The 16476-nt window shown below is 56.7% G+C and overlaps 2 protein-coding genes across 2 annotated transcripts; one reads left to right on the forward strand and one right to left on the reverse strand.

Moving 5' to 3' along the window:
• Positions 1-592: 592 nt before the first annotated feature.
• Positions 593-8507, reverse strand: GAS2L2 (growth arrest specific 2 like 2). The gene is made up of 6 exons (XM_032843238.1): positions 7821-8507; positions 6178-6419; positions 5181-5288; positions 3767-3863; positions 2937-3189; positions 593-2384 (listed from the first exon to the last, which is right to left on the reverse strand). Exons 1-6 carry the CDS (start codon positions 8203-8205, stop codon positions 842-844), a joined length of 2628 nt encoding a protein of 875 aa, XP_032699129.1. The 5' UTR covers positions 8206-8507; the 3' UTR covers positions 593-841.
• A 5223-nt stretch (positions 8508-13730) lies between these two features.
• Positions 13731-16248, forward strand: CUNH17orf50 (chromosome unknown C17orf50 homolog). The gene is made up of 3 exons (XM_032843269.1): positions 13731-13798; positions 15487-15829; positions 15979-16248. Exons 1-3 carry the CDS (start codon positions 13786-13788, stop codon positions 16187-16189), a joined length of 567 nt encoding a protein of 188 aa, XP_032699160.1. The 5' UTR covers positions 13731-13785; the 3' UTR covers positions 16190-16248.
• Positions 16249-16476: the final 228 nt, after the last annotated feature.

A 16476-nucleotide genomic window follows, 5' to 3' on the forward strand; every position in this document is an offset into this window, starting at 1 on the left:
CTCACCTCTCCATCTAGCCTCTGAGCACTCCCACGTTGATCAAAACCGTCCCGAGGGGAAGTGAGAGGTCTCCCCGCAACACTCTCGGGAAAACTTTCATAACTGGGGTCAGTCCCAGCTCCTGCTGCTGTGTCTTTGTTCCCAGTTAGGGCTGAGCCTCTGCAGCCCCTTCATGGCTGTAGATGTGAGAAGAACTCTCCACCGTCCCTCTTGACTTGAGTGATCTCCATTTCCAAAACCCAGAGCAAAGCTTTGAAGTCCTGTAGGCCTGTGTGTCCCTGTCCTTGGTGCTGACACATGAGTGGCTTCTCGGAGAGAAGGGCCGTCTGGCAAGGCTGGCTGAGCCTCCGGAGAGACCTCTGTCACTCCCCCTGCCCCCGCCCCACTCCCTGTCCCTCATCCCCTTCCACTCCAGTGGGTAACGCTTGAAGCTATACCGTCCTGCACCTGGGGAAATGCTTGAAACTGTGCCTTCTGCACCACCACAGTCCTCGAGTGACGGACTCAAGAAGCTTGGGACTCAGCAATAGTCCCATAAGTGTTTAATAACTTACAAGAGTTATGGAAACGGTGGTCATGGCCAGAGGCCAGGAGTTTGGAGAGCTGTTCTGGGAGAAGGCAAGAAGACCAAGGGTGGCCTCGGTGTCCTGGAGTTGGAGTGGGAGATTGAACCAGTATTTGTCTTCTGACCCCATCCATATCCTCTCCCTTGCCAAGGCCCTGGATGGAGGTGAGGGACCTTGCTCTCTGTTCCTGCAGCTGGGAGTCCAGTGGATAGCTGGCATCATTTTCACTTCCTTCTCCCCCAGACTCACAGGCTCAGGGCTGGGAAGGCTCCTCCTCAGACCCAGGACTCCTCCTCAGGTGGGAGTGGGGCTTGATCAAGCTGCTGGAGACCCCTGCCCTCCAAAGGCTGGGGGCTGCTCTTCAGTGGGGCAGCTGGTTCTCCTTTCTTCTTTCCTTCCTCCTCCTCCCCTGCTGAGGCTCCATCCACCCCCACTCCCTTGGTGCCCAGTGCTGCTCTCCCCAGTCTGCCCCTGGGGAGTCCCCTGGCTGAACCCATGTGGAGGTAAGCCAGTGGCCTGGGGATGCGTGAAGGCTGCTTCCCAGGCCTGTGGTCCTTCCGTGGCCGGATTCTGGGCCTCAGCTTTAGCTTGTAGATGGATGGGACTCTCTGGGGCTTTCGGAGTGTTCTCTTAATCTTGGCTGGACATGCCTGGGTTTTGTCAGAATTGGGGTCTGAGGGTGAAGTTGTGGGGGCTTCCAGGTTGGCCGACACAGTGGGGCCTGAGCAGTCCTGCCTTCCTGGAGCTGGTCCCTTCTTTATCCCAGTGCCCTTGGCACTCAGGCTTGCCTTTACCTTTGGCCCACTCTCTCTGGCTCCCAGTTTCCCTTTGGGGCCTCCTGGGCCTTTGGTAATAGCTAGCTTAGGGGAGCCTGTAGAGGCTGCCTTCCAGGATCCCAGGTCCACTTTAATGAGGGGTGGGGTGCCCTGAGCCAGCTCTTGGATGACTTTGTCATAAGGACCCCCAGGCTCAGGCCACCGCCCACCTAGGCTGGGGACGTAGACTCCACTTCGAGGGATGACTCCAGACCCTGTGCCCTGGGGGCAGGCACCCCCCACCTCTAGCAGCGTCATGTTGGCCAAAAGCTCCTCCTCGAGACTATGGTAGATAGCTTGATCCTTGGTTGCCCCCAGGGGAAGGGGAGGGTATCGCTCCTCCCACTCCTGTGGGCTCAGGCCCCAGGGCTCCCCAGCTTTTGCTGTCACCTGGCTGTCCGTCTTCTGGTCCCCTTGTCTCGCATCCACAGAGAAGTCCCCATGTCTGCATCCAACCAGGTCCCCAGGGACAGCCCTTGGGATGGGGTCACTCTCCAATTCTGTCATGGGACCCCCACCGGCAATACCTGGAAAGCTGCTTCCTGGGGTGAGGGGGCGGGCAGGGGGCAGCTGGATAGGGAGCTTGGTGGGCCCTTTAACAGGGGACAGAGAACGGACAGCTGGTGGCTCCCTGAGCTGGGAGGAAGCACCCTCAGCCTCACCCCTGGGTGGTGGCCTGAGGCCCATGGGCTTGGCTGGGCTGGAGGAATGAGGAAACGGAGACAGTCCTCTTGCTGGTGTCCTTTTGGTGGTGGCTTCAGGGGCTTGGAATCTCTGGGAGGCGGAGGCCCTGGAGAGAGTTCCCTGGCTGTCTGTCTCCTCACGAAAGCAAGATGTGGGAGTCGTTCCTCTGGGATGTTCAGAGGAGTATCTCTCCTCTCTCTTCCCTGAGGAGCTCCACTGTGGGTCTCGACCCCTACGGGGGGATGAGGAGTGGAGGCTGGGTGGGCTGTCCCCAACTGGCAGCTGACTCCAAGACAGGGTGGGTGACTGATCCTGGAGCCTGAAAGGGAGAATCATAAGGCCAGCAGGACCATCTCATCCAGTCCCTTAGCTCCAGGAAGGGATGACATTTCCCCAGCCAGAACACCAAGGGGGCCTGACTTCATGTTGAATGAAACAGATGCTCTCTGTCCCTCTGTGCCTGCCCGAATCTTCCTTATGACAGATACTGTTCAAGTTTATTCTCCCTCATGCCCCTGTGTAACAAATAGAAGGCTGGTTTGGACCCTGGGTTATTTCAGGTCCCACAACTACAACTCCCCAACCTTGGGGGAGGGGGCGTCTGAGTGTGTGTTCTACTGTGAAATTGCAGAAGGTCCTTGGGAAATCTCTATGGGCCTTTATGGGCCTTAGCTTCTTCATCTATGTAATGGGAGGGTGTACAAAAAAGCTAGATGATCCCAATGGTACTGACTGGGTGCCTTTTTGGTTCTGAACACCTGGGGTAGGGGCACCGCCAGGAGACCTGCTTCCTTTATCATGGTGGGGGGGCCTGCTGAGAATGTGAACTCCAAAGAAGACAGAAACCCTGCTCTGCCCCTCTCCCTTATACCTCAGGAATGGTGTTGTCTCTCTGGGAATTCCCGCCTCTGCTCCCCGTTTACTGTGGGCTCTAGGGGAGGAGGAGGCTGGGGGCCTCAGCTTCCGGCCTGAAGAGGTATATGTCTTCCAGTCCACGGGGGGCAGCGGGCTCTGGGAACGGCTGATCGTCATCGTAGGTTGGGGCTGCGAGGGCCCATCCTGCACCCTCACCTCATGCTGCACCGTTGGGACGGGGGGCTTCTGGAAACTGCCCGTCTTGTGTGCTACCCACACAGTCCCCCCAAGAGAGAAGAGAGGAGGAATGGGTTAAGTTCCTGCTGATAAGGCCCACTGTTCTGCCCTAGCTGCCCCATGCCCCGAACCCACATTAGAGACAATAGGACCTACAGTGGCAGTGCCAGAACTTCCTTATAAGAGTTCAGGGGACGAAATCTGGTCAGGGGGCCCAGTTCAGGGTGCTAATGGAGGTTACCGGAGGACTAAAGAACCCTCCAAGTCATACTTGGTGCCACCACCATGCACAACAAAGCCAGACCTCAGCCCTGCCAAGAGGCTCCTGACCAAATGCTGATTCTGTGTGTTTGGCGTCATCTTGTGGCTATGACTCGTATTGCACTAGGGCTGCCTCCCTCGTCATACCAGTACCTTTAAAACACACACACACACACACACACACACACACACACACACACACACACACACACCAGTACCTTCTATAGTATCTTCCTTTCTCCATCCCCACATACTTTTTGCTCCTGGAGATCAGACCTACTTCCTACCTCTGCTTCTGGCCTCCCGACCCAGAGCCACAGGGAAGGGACGGACTCTCAGGGGACTCACAGAGGGATGTGCACCGGCAGGGGTCATGTTTGTCCAGATAATGGCTGAGGGTGTCCCAGCCGCCCCCCACACGCACCATCACGTGGTTCCGGAGGATCTGTAGGGGACAAGAATGAGGTTGGGGGCAGGATGGAGGGCGTCTCCTCTTCTGGGAGTAGCCTACTGTTTTCCAGGAGGCACTCTTATCCATGAACACACGATCACGAAGGTTCTCCTTGCACAGGTGTATTGTTGGGGGGGGGGTGTTGTGTATTTTGCAGCCTGCCTCTCCTCCACAACTAGCATCGGATAACACATGTTGTCAAGGGTGGCGGCCAGTCTGACAAACAGGCTGACAAACAGAGTTGCCCCACAGCTAGACGAGGGATCTCACAAGCACTGTGCACCCTGGCCCCGGAGCACTCTCTTCTCTCCCTTCACTGGAAAGAGATTTTCACCTGCACATGCCTGTATCAGAAATGTGGCCCAGGGGCACCTGGGTGGCTCAGTTGGTTAAATGTCTGACTCTTGATTTTGGCTCAAGTCTATCTATCAAGTCTATCTCAGGGTTGTAAGATCAAGCCCTACATCGGGCTCTGTGCTGAGTGCGGAGTTTGCCCGGGACACTCTCTCTCCCTCTATGTCCTGCTCACCCACCCCACCCCCATCTCTAAAAAAGTGGTCCCGCTTTGCTCTGTAATGAGTGTGTCAAAGAATCCTGGGAGTGCCATCCACCCCATTCTGGGACCCTGGGACAGGTCACAGTCTCTCCAGGTTTCCATTTCCTCAGCTGAAATTCCTTGTCTTGACCTACTTCAGAGAGCTCTTGGTTCAGGGTCTGGGTGAGGACCCAGGAAGCTGGCTCCGTCTCCACTAATGGCCTGCGATCAAGGAGAGGGCTTGGCCAAGCCTCTAGGTACAGTCTGTTTCTGGTGAGGTGTGACCGGTTATGAGGGGATGGGCAGCGAGGGGCACATCTCACATCTGGACTGCTGCTCACTCTGCAGGATATACCAAGCCAAGCATGTGAGCTATGGACGATGGGGCCTGTGTGGCTGGGCTGTGCACTGAACACAAACTTGGGGTTCTCATGCCCCTTGCTCTGACCAAGCATGTGGAGGGAGTGGAGGCAAAGGACATTCAGGAATATCTGTCATACTCCATTGCTGCCTGGACACCCGTCTGCACTGGGCTAAGGTGGAGAAGATGGGGGGCAGGGTTCTGGCTGCCCTAATGGGAGGAAGGGGCAGGATCACCAACTTTGCCAACAATATTCCGGGAATTCCACAAGGGAGAGAAAGAGAGCTCCAAGGCCTGATAGACTGGGGTGAATGGTGACTTCCTGTCCTTGCCCTCAGTCCTGGGCAAAGTCCCATGAAAGGCATCCCTATTCTGCTGATCCAGGGGACACCCCAACTCCAGTCCCCAGACTTACCCGGATGAAGATGAGGGTGTTAGAGTCCCCCACGCGGTACTTCCCCTCAGACACTTTGACCATGGAGAACTGAACTGGGCACGTGCAGCGGCTCACGAGGCTCCGAACCTGTGGGCAGTGATAAAGGGCTCAGTCTCCCCTCTGCACAGGTGCCCAAGCTCCCTACCCCCTACCCTGGGTCAAGCCCAATGAGAGGGAGCCTGCCTGTCCCCAGAGCCAGCCTCCAAGTTTCTGCCGAGGTCAGGGCTGGGGGCTGAGAAGCGAGTGCAGAAGACTTTTAATGTCCACTGAGAAGGAGACCTCGAGTGCCTATAGTCCAAGTGCCCTTGTGGGTCAGTGGAGAAATGATTAAGAAGGTGGACCTTGAAATCTGACAGGCTTCGGCTGGAGTCCTGCCTCCACCGCACCACAGGCCTTGGGCAAGTTAAGGAACCTCCCTGAGCTCGACTCCTGGGTAGTAGAGACGGGTTAATCCCAGTAACCTCCTATGCAGCGCCCCCTCGGTGCCAGACACTGTTCCGAGTACTTCCTATACGCTGGCTCATTTAATATTCAGCGGCCATAGAAAGAGGGGATTAATTACACCTCCATGCTACCGATAAGGGAACCGAGGCACAGAGAGGTTAAATAATTTGCCCCAAGGCACACAGCCGCGGAACAGTGGAACTAAGACTTGAACCAAGGCGTCGGAGACGGTGCCAGAGGCTGTGTTCTCAATAGCCGTGTGGCGGGGGCTCGGTGGGACAGATCCAGAGCGCGGGATTTTGATGAAAACGTAACAAGCAGCTTAGCTGGGGCGATATGTGATGAGGATCGAGGCCCCGAGTGGAACACGGCTGAATCAAAGCCGCACCGAGAATTCATTCGCTGTCGGGGGGGGGGCGTGCGCTGGGGCTCGAAAAGTAGGCGGCTCCGACCCGCGCGCGCCGCGGGGAGGGGGCGGGGCCGGCGGGGCGGGGCGGGGCGGGGCCTGGAGGGCGTGTCCAGAGCCCCTCACCAGCTGGTCCAGGTGGCGGAAGTGGCAGGGCCGCCGCGCGGGGGGCTCGGGCGGCGGCGGGTCCGGCGGGGGAAGGGCCAGCTCCTGCCGCAGCTCCTCGTCGATCTCATCCTCCAGCCGCACCAGGGTGGGCGCCGCCACGCCGAAGCGCCAGGCTCGGCGGCCCAGCTCCAGCAAGCACAGCACCACGTTCTTCACGTTCTTGCGTAGCACCAGGTCCTCGGTCTCGAACATCACCACCTCTGGCGAGCGGGGCGGAGAGGGGAGGGGGAGCAGGCAGCCTGAGACCCCTGCTGACCTCCGCCCAGCAGAGTAGCTGGTAGGGCCCTGGGGCGGTCCCAGGCGCGGGCTGGAGGCACCACGGAGGGGTAGGTGGGGGTGGGGCTCGGTCGCCCGGTCTGGGAGTCAGGCCGGCCCCTAGGAGGGGTCTGAGCAGAACTGTTCAGTCACTCAGGGCAGAGTAGATGGCCTGCCTAACAGGACAGGCTGGGGTGAGAAGAGGTGACACAGCCAAGCAGAGAAGCCCGGAGCCCCCCTGTGGACTAGCCCCACCTTGCCCTTCTCTCTACTCCGTTTGGCAATAGGGGTCTAGGAGTAAGAAGCAGTTTGTTCTGCCTCCCACCCGCGAGGCTCGTCTCTAATATCCAGCAAACATCTGGAACGCAGCCCTCAGCCCACATGTAACACAAGGTTGAGCCTGACTGCCCGAATTGGAGTCCTGATTCTCCCACCCAGCAGCTGTGTGTCCTTGGGCTAGTCCCTGAGCCTCAGTCTGCTCCTCTGTAAAGTGGGATGTAGACTATTTCAGGGGGTTGCTGTGAAGACAGTCATTAGGTGTCTGCAGCCAGGATCCGGCTACATGGGAGGTGCTCAGTCAGACACTGGCTTTTCTCAGCCTGCGGTCCTGCTTTGCACTGCCTTGCCAGCAGCCAGGAGCTGGGCCTGACTCTTCCCTCTGCCTCACCTCACACTCCTTTTGGCCTGGAGGATGGCACAGCATCCAGCTTCATCCCACTAGGCCTAGGAGATGAGGGACCCTGTTCTGTCCCTCGCCTGTACCTCACAAGCTTCAGCACAGCTGGCCCCACCCTAATGTCCGCTTGCCTCCCTGTCCTCCCCCCAGCCCACCCTGTGCCCTCCCCCACCCTGGCTTCTCCCAGTCATCCAAACACAGCACCTTCTTTGTGCCTTTGCCCCTGCTGTCCCCTGCCTAGAATTCCCTTTCCCACAAAATTCTATTTGTTCCCCAAAACTCAGCTTAAATCTTCCTCCTCTGAGTGGCCTTTCTTGGCCCCCACTACCCACCTGTTTCCTCCCCTGGCTCCTCAACACATAGACTTCTGTTTGGGGCTTTTAGCACACTGGGCTGTAATTTGTGAATCTGTTCATCTGTCTCTCTTCCTAGCATGAACTCTTTGGACACTGAGTCTCAGTCCTCTTGGTCCTTTGTGCCCAGCACAAAGGATATAGGGACTAAGCGTATGTTTGTTGAATGAGGGTATCATTCAATCAACACATTTATTTATTGGCTCAAAGTCAATGAGGAAAGAGGACCTGGCTCCTGACTTCTGGTGCTGAAGACTTAGAGAGGAGGTGGGTCTGGCAGGATAGGGGCGTGAGGAGGGGGAGGCAGAATGGTTTACCTTGGATGCCCATCTCCTTTCGACACCACTGGATGAAGTTGGAGACGTTGTCCCGGGCCTGGAAGGTACCTGGCTGGGCGGCCTCATTGCAGGAAACCCCAGCCCGAGGCAGGGGAATCCTTTGGGCTCGGGCAGGTGCCTCAGCCAGGAAGGCCAGGGCAGCCTCAGTGATGGCGTTGGCATGCCGGCACAGCACCAAGCCTGTCTCCAGGACCTGCAGGAAGTTGGAGGTGTCGATGTCCAGCCCGTAGAGATCCCGAAGCCACTCAGCCAAGTCCTCCATCATGGCTTCCAGGTACTGCTCGCTGGACTTAAAGGGCCGGATGCTATGCACTGGTGGCCCCAGGGTCCCAGGCCTCCTCCTGCGTCCTCCAGGCCGGGGCATGGTTGGACCCTCAGCAGGGAGGAGATGGGTACCTGTCTTCACTCCTGCTACCTGCTGGGCCTTGGCTGGTTCTCCCTGACTCTGGGGTGCCCCTTCTACCCTCCGTGAGCCCAGGACTTCCGGTTCTGCTACTTGCCGCCAGCCTTGGCCCGGCCCCCGCCCCCCCACATTCCTCAATGCCTGCCGGAACTTTCCCTACTTGGTGGCCCTGCAGTGACCTCACTCTCGGGCTGCCCAGTTCGCCCAGAATTCGTCACCTCCCAGGACAGATGGAGGTGAGGACACTGCTCTCTCCCCCCCAGGACTAGACTGGTCCAGCAGGCTGCCTCCCACCCCCCAGCGGCCGAGGGCAGCAGCAGCAGCGGAAGCGGAGCCCCGGAGCCCTGCTGTCAGCCTCCCCACTCTATTTTCCCCTCCTCTCCTTGGAGACAGTGCTGCTACAAACACTCTTCCTTAACCCTCGAGGCAGCCAGCCAAGGACTGCCCCGCACAGCCTGCCCTGACCCTCGGAGCAGGGAGGAGAGGTCGGGGCTGGTTTCTCTCCCTGGGTTGAAGGATGAAGCTTTGGGGGGCTAGGGAGTGGGGGAGGAAATCAGGGCCGGGGTTGCTGAGCCCCTTGGTGTTTAGCGAGCACTGTAAGGTGGGGCTGAAGGAGACACGGCGCAGTAGTCTGAAGACATGACTTCACGCCTGGCCCCTTCCCTGTATCCCTCTGTGACCTTCATATGCCACCTTGCCCCTCTGTGCCTTAGTTTCCTCAGCTGTACAAGGGGAATAGTGTCGACCTCTGGGGTGCTCTGAGGAGTAAAGGAATGATGTAGGTGGAAAGTTTCAGGACACGCGCCCACTCGGGGCGGGGTGGGTCCCAGCTCTCGCTGATTCTCCCAGCAGCCCTGCTGATGCCCCGTGATCCCTGCTTTCTCTGAGAACCTGCTCCATCCCCCACTCTAACCACAGGATTCCTCTAGAGCCGGCTGTGCGCTGTCAAAACCGCAGCACTTCACCCTGGCCACAGCAAAGCTCTCCGTCAGTAAATATTCGGAAGTTCCTCCTATGTGCCAGGCACTATTACAGGCCTGAAGAGAGAACAATATGGAGGCTCCGTACATGTTGGGGGGTGGGACGGGTGACAGGTGACAAACACGTGAATCCACAATAAGTCAGATGGCGATAAATACCAGGGAGAAAAGGAAAGCACTAAGGGAGATGGGACAGTGTGTGGCATTTTATGTGAGCTTGTCAAGGGAAAGCCTCACTGACGTGGTGATATTTGAACAGAGGCATGAGGGTAATGAGGAAGCAGGCCCTGCAGGTATGGGGGGCGGGGAGGGTGTGTGGGCAGAGGGAACAGCCAGTGCGAAACCTCCAGACAGGAGCTAGGGTATGAGGCAGAGGGGACATGGACGCCCAGATGAGGCGGCACTTTTCTTTAACTTTTGGAGATAATTTCCTTTCAATTATTTTCAAAAGGCATCAGGACCGTGATTATTGTGTCCATTTCGTGGATGAGGGAACAAGAAAACTGAGGTGGGCAGGAAGCCTCTCTATCTCCCGCTACAGACCTCTCCATAGGGTCCACTGGGCGTCCTGGCAAAGTGGCAGCTGGTCTTCCCCAGGGGGAGAGAGCAAGACAGAAGCCAGTGTCTTCACTGCCCAGCCTGGAAAGTCATGCTGTCATTTCCACGATAACCCATTGGTCACCCAGGTCGGCCTTACATGGGAGGGCACTGTATTGGAACACAAATTCCAGGAGTCAGGGGCCATGGGGAACCTTCCTAGAGGCTGGTTATCCCTGTACAGAAGGGCTAGTTGTTTTTTCATGTGTGCTAATAAAATCCTATTATGTTCAGGTAGTATCTGGAGCTTCCTTGAAATGCGGGAAGGTGGGCCCCAGCCCCAGAAGAGGAACCCTGGTAGGTTCAAGTCAGTCGTGGCAGAGCGAAGATTGACGTTTCTGCTGAGGCTCCAAGACACAGTAGAGGCAGCAAACCCCAAAAGACTGTATGCACTCTTAATTGAGGCATTATCCAAAAGCGGCCACTTGATGCTCAGATTTCTCTCCCACTAGACTCTGTCAAGAGTTAAGCTGTTGCAGAGCGGGAGACGGTTTGCAGAGAATTGCATCTGTGCTGTGGGTCTCATGGCAGGCCACAGAATGGCCCCCACAGAGAGCTGTGTCCTCATGCCCAGAAACTGTGGATGTCCCCTTAGAGGGCCAAAGGGACTGTGTAGCTCATCCAGATTGTCAAGGCCGACATGAAATGTGATCACAAGTATGGGGCGGAGGGTGGCCTGACTGCAGAAGTAGGAGAGATGTGCCGGTCAAGCGGAGATCAAGGGGGTCGCAAGCCAGGCACTCTGCAGCCTCTGGAAGTTGGAAGAAGCAAGGAGCTGATTCTCCCATGGAGTCTCCAGAAAGAACCAGCCTGGCCAGTGCCTCGATTTTAGTCCCGTAAGACTCATTTCAGACTTCTGACCTTCAGAATTGCAAAAGAATAACTGTTTGTTTTATTTTTTTAAGATTTTATTTATTTGGCAGACAGAGATCACAAGCAGGAGGAAAGGCAGGCAGAGAGAGAGGAGGAAGCAGGCTCCCCGCTGAGCAGAGAGCCCGATGCGGGGCTCGATCCCAGGACCCTGAGATCATGACCTGAGGTAAAGGCAGACGCTTAACCGACTGAGCCTCAACAAGGGGAGAAGCAGAGAGAAGGGCTTCAGTGGGACCAGTCAGAGAACTAGACGTTCATCCCCCATCACTAGGGAGACTCAATGAACTTGTCTGTCTGACTCCTGTGTGGGAGACAGAAAATGCAAACTCTGGGCCTGCTAGCTGCTCCATGCTGGAGACCAAGGAGAGGGCTGCGCTGGAATCAGCAAGCAGTCTCCTCAGAGCTGGAACAGAGGATGGGTGAGTGCTTCCTGTGTGCCGCTCCGCCAAGGGAGAGGTCAATAGAGGGGAAGACCTCAGTAGAGGGGGAGCTGGCAGTGGACCAGAGGATTCCTGGGGGTGCAGGGGGGATGAGTGACCCCCAGAACCCAGTGTATCTTCCTAGACCCAAGAGACTGCCTGGATGAGGGCAGGAAAGGCAAACAGCAGTGGTGGGTCAGCTGAGAAGGAAGGAGAGGCAGAGCAAGAGGGAGGGAGGACCACGTCTTCTGCCTGTCACCCCATCACACTGTGGCCACCGGTCATGGCAGGTCCCAGCTGGGGGGAGAGGTAACATTGTATCAGCTTTCAGTGACCACAGTGCCCACTTTTCTGTGGCCTGAACAATTCATAAGACCTGTCTGAATTGTCCTCCAGGGACAAGGGAAGGAAGCTTTCTTCCCCTTGAGCAGGTTTAAAGGGACTACAGGAGGCAAAAAAAAAAAAAAAAAAAAAGATTATTTTATAACTATACTCCCTGAGGCCTACTTGACCAAAAGTATTAATTACAACCAGGCCAGGTCAATCTTGGCCCTCCTGTTTCTTTTCTCAAATGGCTTAGGAGGGGTGCATGCCTCAGTTCTGGCCAGTTGAGGCTCAAAGAAGCCTGCTGGAGGGTTTCTGAGAAGTCCTGGCCCTGAGGAACCTTTCTTTCTGTTTTGGTCGTGACAACAACTGTTGTTGTCGTGACAACAACTACCTGTTGTCCTGCTTTCACTGCAGACCGTATTACGACTCTGTGATCAATTTCCCATGTGGCTTTATGCTGGTATTTGTTTGTTATAACAATCCAACTTTTTAGAAAGGTCCCACAAAACCCAAAATATCCCTGAGAAGAGTGAATGGGAAAAAAAAAAAAAAAACCCACACAACAACCCAACAACAATGAATGGACACCCTAAGGATTATAAAGGGCTTCTGGGCAGAACCAAGGGGGAGAGGCAGGATGAAATCAATGACCAGACCAGAGGAACCCCCTTTTGTGATTCTTGGCAGGATGTTCCCTAAAAGCCACTACCTAGCCTCAGTGGTTTGGAGGTGCCTGGGGCACCAGGGACATTAAATCTTAGGTGGTGACTCAAGAAGGTCGTTCCTGGTGCCAGTGGCCAGGGGTGGCCCCCACAGTGGCTTCTCAATTGGGGCGTTCCTGTGGTGGGATCTTGGCTGTGTTCACAATCCCTCTAGAGTTCCTGTCCAATTGCCAAGCCTTCTGGCCATTCTGTGAGCTTCCACTATTCTTTCTCTTTAAATTAGTCAGAGTGAGCTTTAGAGTTTTGCCATCCAGAGCCACAGTGGTTCTTTTAGTAAACATAAGGAGAATGGGTTTACTGGGAGACAATTCTCCATGGGCCTTTTGCAATTCTGCTTTGTCTCACAAATAGAGGCGCTGACTTTTCAAGGGTGTTTAATAGAGTGAACAATCTTGGAGAATAGTGATGGCCTCTCTTTCTGGAGCAAAGTGCAGACTTGTGTGCTGCCCGTTATAGAAGATTTAGGTTGCTACGCTCAGAGCTTCTCTGGTGATGCAGAACCCCCCATGTGCAGGCATTCACGGGCCCAACCCCATGGCACCCAGGGGACAAGGGGCAGGCAGTGCCGACAGGAATAGGCTGCTGCTGTACCACGAGGAATCCAGTCCTTTGTCTCTGATCCAGGAGCCTCATGTTTTTGGCACACCCTGGACGCCCTGGCAAGCAAACTCGCTAGCATGCAAGAGGAGTCAAGTTCAGACCCCTCCCAGTTCTTGACAGGTTGGCCCCTCTGTGACTAGCAGATTCCCAAGAGCTGTTCTATGCTCCTTGTTCTATATCCCACCCACCAGCTTCCCTCAAACTGGGAGACCCCACTCCCCTCCACCCTCAGACTTGGATGGAAACCAAGTCATTTTTCCCTCAGACGGAGGCTCTCCAGAGCTGGGTTTGCATCCTCTGAGCCCTCTGCCTACTCCTGTCTCTGACAACACACACCTCTGAGAAGGCCTGGAAAATAAGTTGTGTTTCCAAGGCCCCATGATTTTATTCCCTCCCCCTGCTCCAATTCTCACAGACACATACACGACATTCAGGAGCTACACCCACCTCTTGCCTGGACCCTGCTTCCTACTGGACTTAGAGGCATTTCCTCGGCTTCTCGGAGCTAAGGCAATGAGCTGGAAGTAAGGGGAGTGGGGAGCCAGGGAGAGGAAGGATAGAGAAAAGACAGAAAGGGGAGGAGAGAACATAATGATACAAGTAAACATAATGCTTGGAGGGCTTTCTGTGGGCCAGGTAAAGTCTGGTACTGTGTGACTGTCTCTGATTTACAGATGAAGAGACTGAGGGTCAGACAACATGCTGAAGGTCACATAGCTCTTACATTTATATGACAAAGCTGGGATTGCAACCCAGTCTACTGGCAGCCAAAGTCACCCCTTTCTCCCCTTTAATCCCTTGCCAAGAGGGAAGGTGAGGGGGCACCTGGATTTCAAGTGCTCTTGGAGGTTCTAGAAAAGGCAGCTATTCCTGGGTAGAACCCTAAGGGCAGGTGAAGTTCCAGCCCCACCCCTTGTGATCCAACAAAGGCCCTAGAGATCAGATAAAGTTCCACGCGTTCTGGGAACTCTGTCTCATCTCAGTCTCTGATCCGGAGGAGAGGGCAGCACAGCCTTAGGAAGAATGGATAAGCATGGTGAGTGGTGCTGGAGATGGGCTGGAGACTGAGGACAGGCCCATTGACTCCTGTCAAGTGTGGCTGCAAACCCAGTGTGGACCAGCTCATCCATCACCATGACGACCCCAGAGAAGAAGTCCAGCTTTTTCTCAGTTACTTGTACAAGACCTCTTCTCTCTCTTTCCTGAATATTCCTGACATCTCCTTCATCTTCCTTGCTGCTGTTTGGACCTTTGTCTTCTCTGGCAGGGACTGCTGTGACAATGCCTATGTGGGTGTCTTTGTCCTGTAGAGAGACCATCCTAAAACACAGCTCTGAGCACGGCCCTCCATCAGAATGCTCAGCGGCTCCCCACTCCTGAAGGGCAGACTCGGAACTCCATAGCCTAGCACCCAAAGTCCCAACCTTCCTTTCTAACCTCATTTCCTATTCCCACTTCTCTCAAAAAATTTCCAGCATCTGTTTCTGGCTGTGCACTAAGCCTGCCTTTCACAACCAAAAGGCTCCTTAGTGTGTTTTCTAACAAAAAGTGCCGCAGACCCTGGTTTTCCAGCTTCAGCAACATCGAGAACTGGCAGATTCTTTGAAACAACTTTTTTGGGAATGCTTTTGGAAATCTTGGATGAAATTCAGAGTCCCCTTGGTTACCTCCCTCCCCCCTACCTGAGGTGGTTGTGAAAATGAAGGGGCACAATGTGTGAAGAATTTCTCACAGTGACTGGATACAGCTGGTGCTCAGTACATGTGAGCTAGAACACTAATTGTGTCATGCTCCTTTGTCCCCAGCCTCTTTTAAACAGGATGGGCAGAGACCAATAGGAATTCTCTTGAGCTTTCCAGGGCAAACCACAGTGGTGTCTCCCCAGCCCTCATCTCCCTGCTTTTCCGTGGAAGTCTAGCTCCCCAATCCAGCAAAGAGGAGCACAAATACAGAGTTGTTCTAGGGGGGAGGGTAGGAGGTTGCTGAGTGGTGGAGTCCTGCCCCGGAGAGGCCAGGTTACTTCCCATGGCAATCCCACAGCGTCCAGCCTGCCACGATTACTGTTCTGAGTTCCGAAGTTTGTGCTCTACAGAAGGCTGGAGGGACACTGGTGGCTGAAATCCAGCTGGTAACTGGGATCAAGTCTGGAAGGAAGAACAAACACCTTTTCCTAACTGGCTCACTCCCAGGGCAGCCTTTTCCTAACTGGTCTGCCGGTGGTGGTGGTGGTGGTGGTGGTGGTGGTGGTGTGTGTGTGTGTGTGTGTGTGTGTGTGTGTCTGTATGTGTGCGCGCGCCTCCCGTGGGTTCTCTCCTCCGAGATGCTGCCACGTCTGGGCTTAAGGCCAGCCTTGGGCTGGGCACTTGACAGAGACCTGCTACCTGCCTCACAGCCCCCCGGGAGATGAGCATTACTTTTACGGATAGGAACACGGAGCTGGACAGAAGCGACGTGACTTGCTCCGAATCCTCAGCGAGGAAGCCTAGAAACCTGGGAAATGGGAGGCAGCCCGGCAGGCCCGGTCTCACCCTGGAAATCACCCTGCACACTCTGTAATCCTCGCTTTGGGATCCTGCTAGCCTAGGGCAGTCCGTGCACACGGTCCTTCAGGCGCCTGCCTTTTTTGGGGGTGGGGGTGTCGGGCTTTGGCCAGCAGTCGGGGTACCCGGCTCTTCCCGGGGGACAGAGGGCCTGCGCTGACCCCCGCCCCCACCCGCCCCGCAGGAGTGAAGACCCCCTTGTGGAAGAAGGAACTGGCCGAGCCGCCGTCCAGCGAGGCGGAGGCGGCCGCAGAGGAGGGGTCGGAGGAAGGGGAAGAAGAAGAGGACGAGGAGGAGGAGGAGGCGGCGGCAGCGAGGCCGCGGGAGCAGAGTGGGGCGGAGGGCGAGGCGCCGCGCGGGGAGGCGGAGGGCGGCGAGGGCCGCGAGAGAGGCTCGGTGTCCTACTGCCCGTTGCGCCAGGAGTCCAGTACCCAGCAGGTGGCGCTGCTGCGACGCGCGGACAGCGGCTTCTGGGGCTGGCTCGGGCCGCTCGCGCTGCTGGGCGGCCTGGCGGCTCCCGCGGACAGGTGAGGGCGCACCCCAGCTGAGGCGGGCGGCGGGAGCGGACCGCGGGGGCCACTGAGCGTCCCGGCGGGAGGGGACCGCGGGGGGAGGCACCGAGCGTCCCGGCGGGAAGGGACGGCGCGGGGCACTGAGCGACCCGGGCCCCACGCAGGAAGAGGAGCCTCCCGGAGCCGCCTTGCGTGCTGGAGACGAGGCGCCGGCCTCCTCGCGCGGGGGGCTGTGCGCGCTGCGAGATCCTTTTCTGCAAGAAGTGCAGGAACCTGCACAGCCACCCGGCCTACGTGGCGCACTGCATTCTGGAGCACTCCAGTCCACGTAAGGCGCGGGCTTCGGGGGGCGCGGGGGCCGCCAGGTGCCCCTGAGCGCGCCCGCCGCCAACCCTGGTGCCCTCCGTCTGCGCCTGACCCCGGCCTCTCCGCCACCACCTCCTCTTCTCCGATGTGGAGCGCTCTCCCGCACACTCCACAGAACTGCCCCTTCCTTCCCAGAACGCCTTCTCCAAACCCGCAGGCCGGCCCACGGTCGCCGCGGGCGTTCCTACCTGTCACCGTGCGCCACCCAAAGCTGAGCCCAATGTCACCTGGAGCGCCTCCCGAGAGCTCCCCTCCGAGCGGCACCCAGTACCTCCCGCCCGCCTGACTCGCATCCC

Source organism: Lontra canadensis, unplaced genomic scaffold (assembly GCF_010015895.1).
Source record: "Lontra canadensis isolate GAN:19392208 unplaced genomic scaffold, GSC_riverotter_1.0 scaffold137, whole genome shotgun sequence".
NCBI lineage: Eukaryota > Metazoa > Chordata > Mammalia > Carnivora > Mustelidae > Lontra > Lontra canadensis.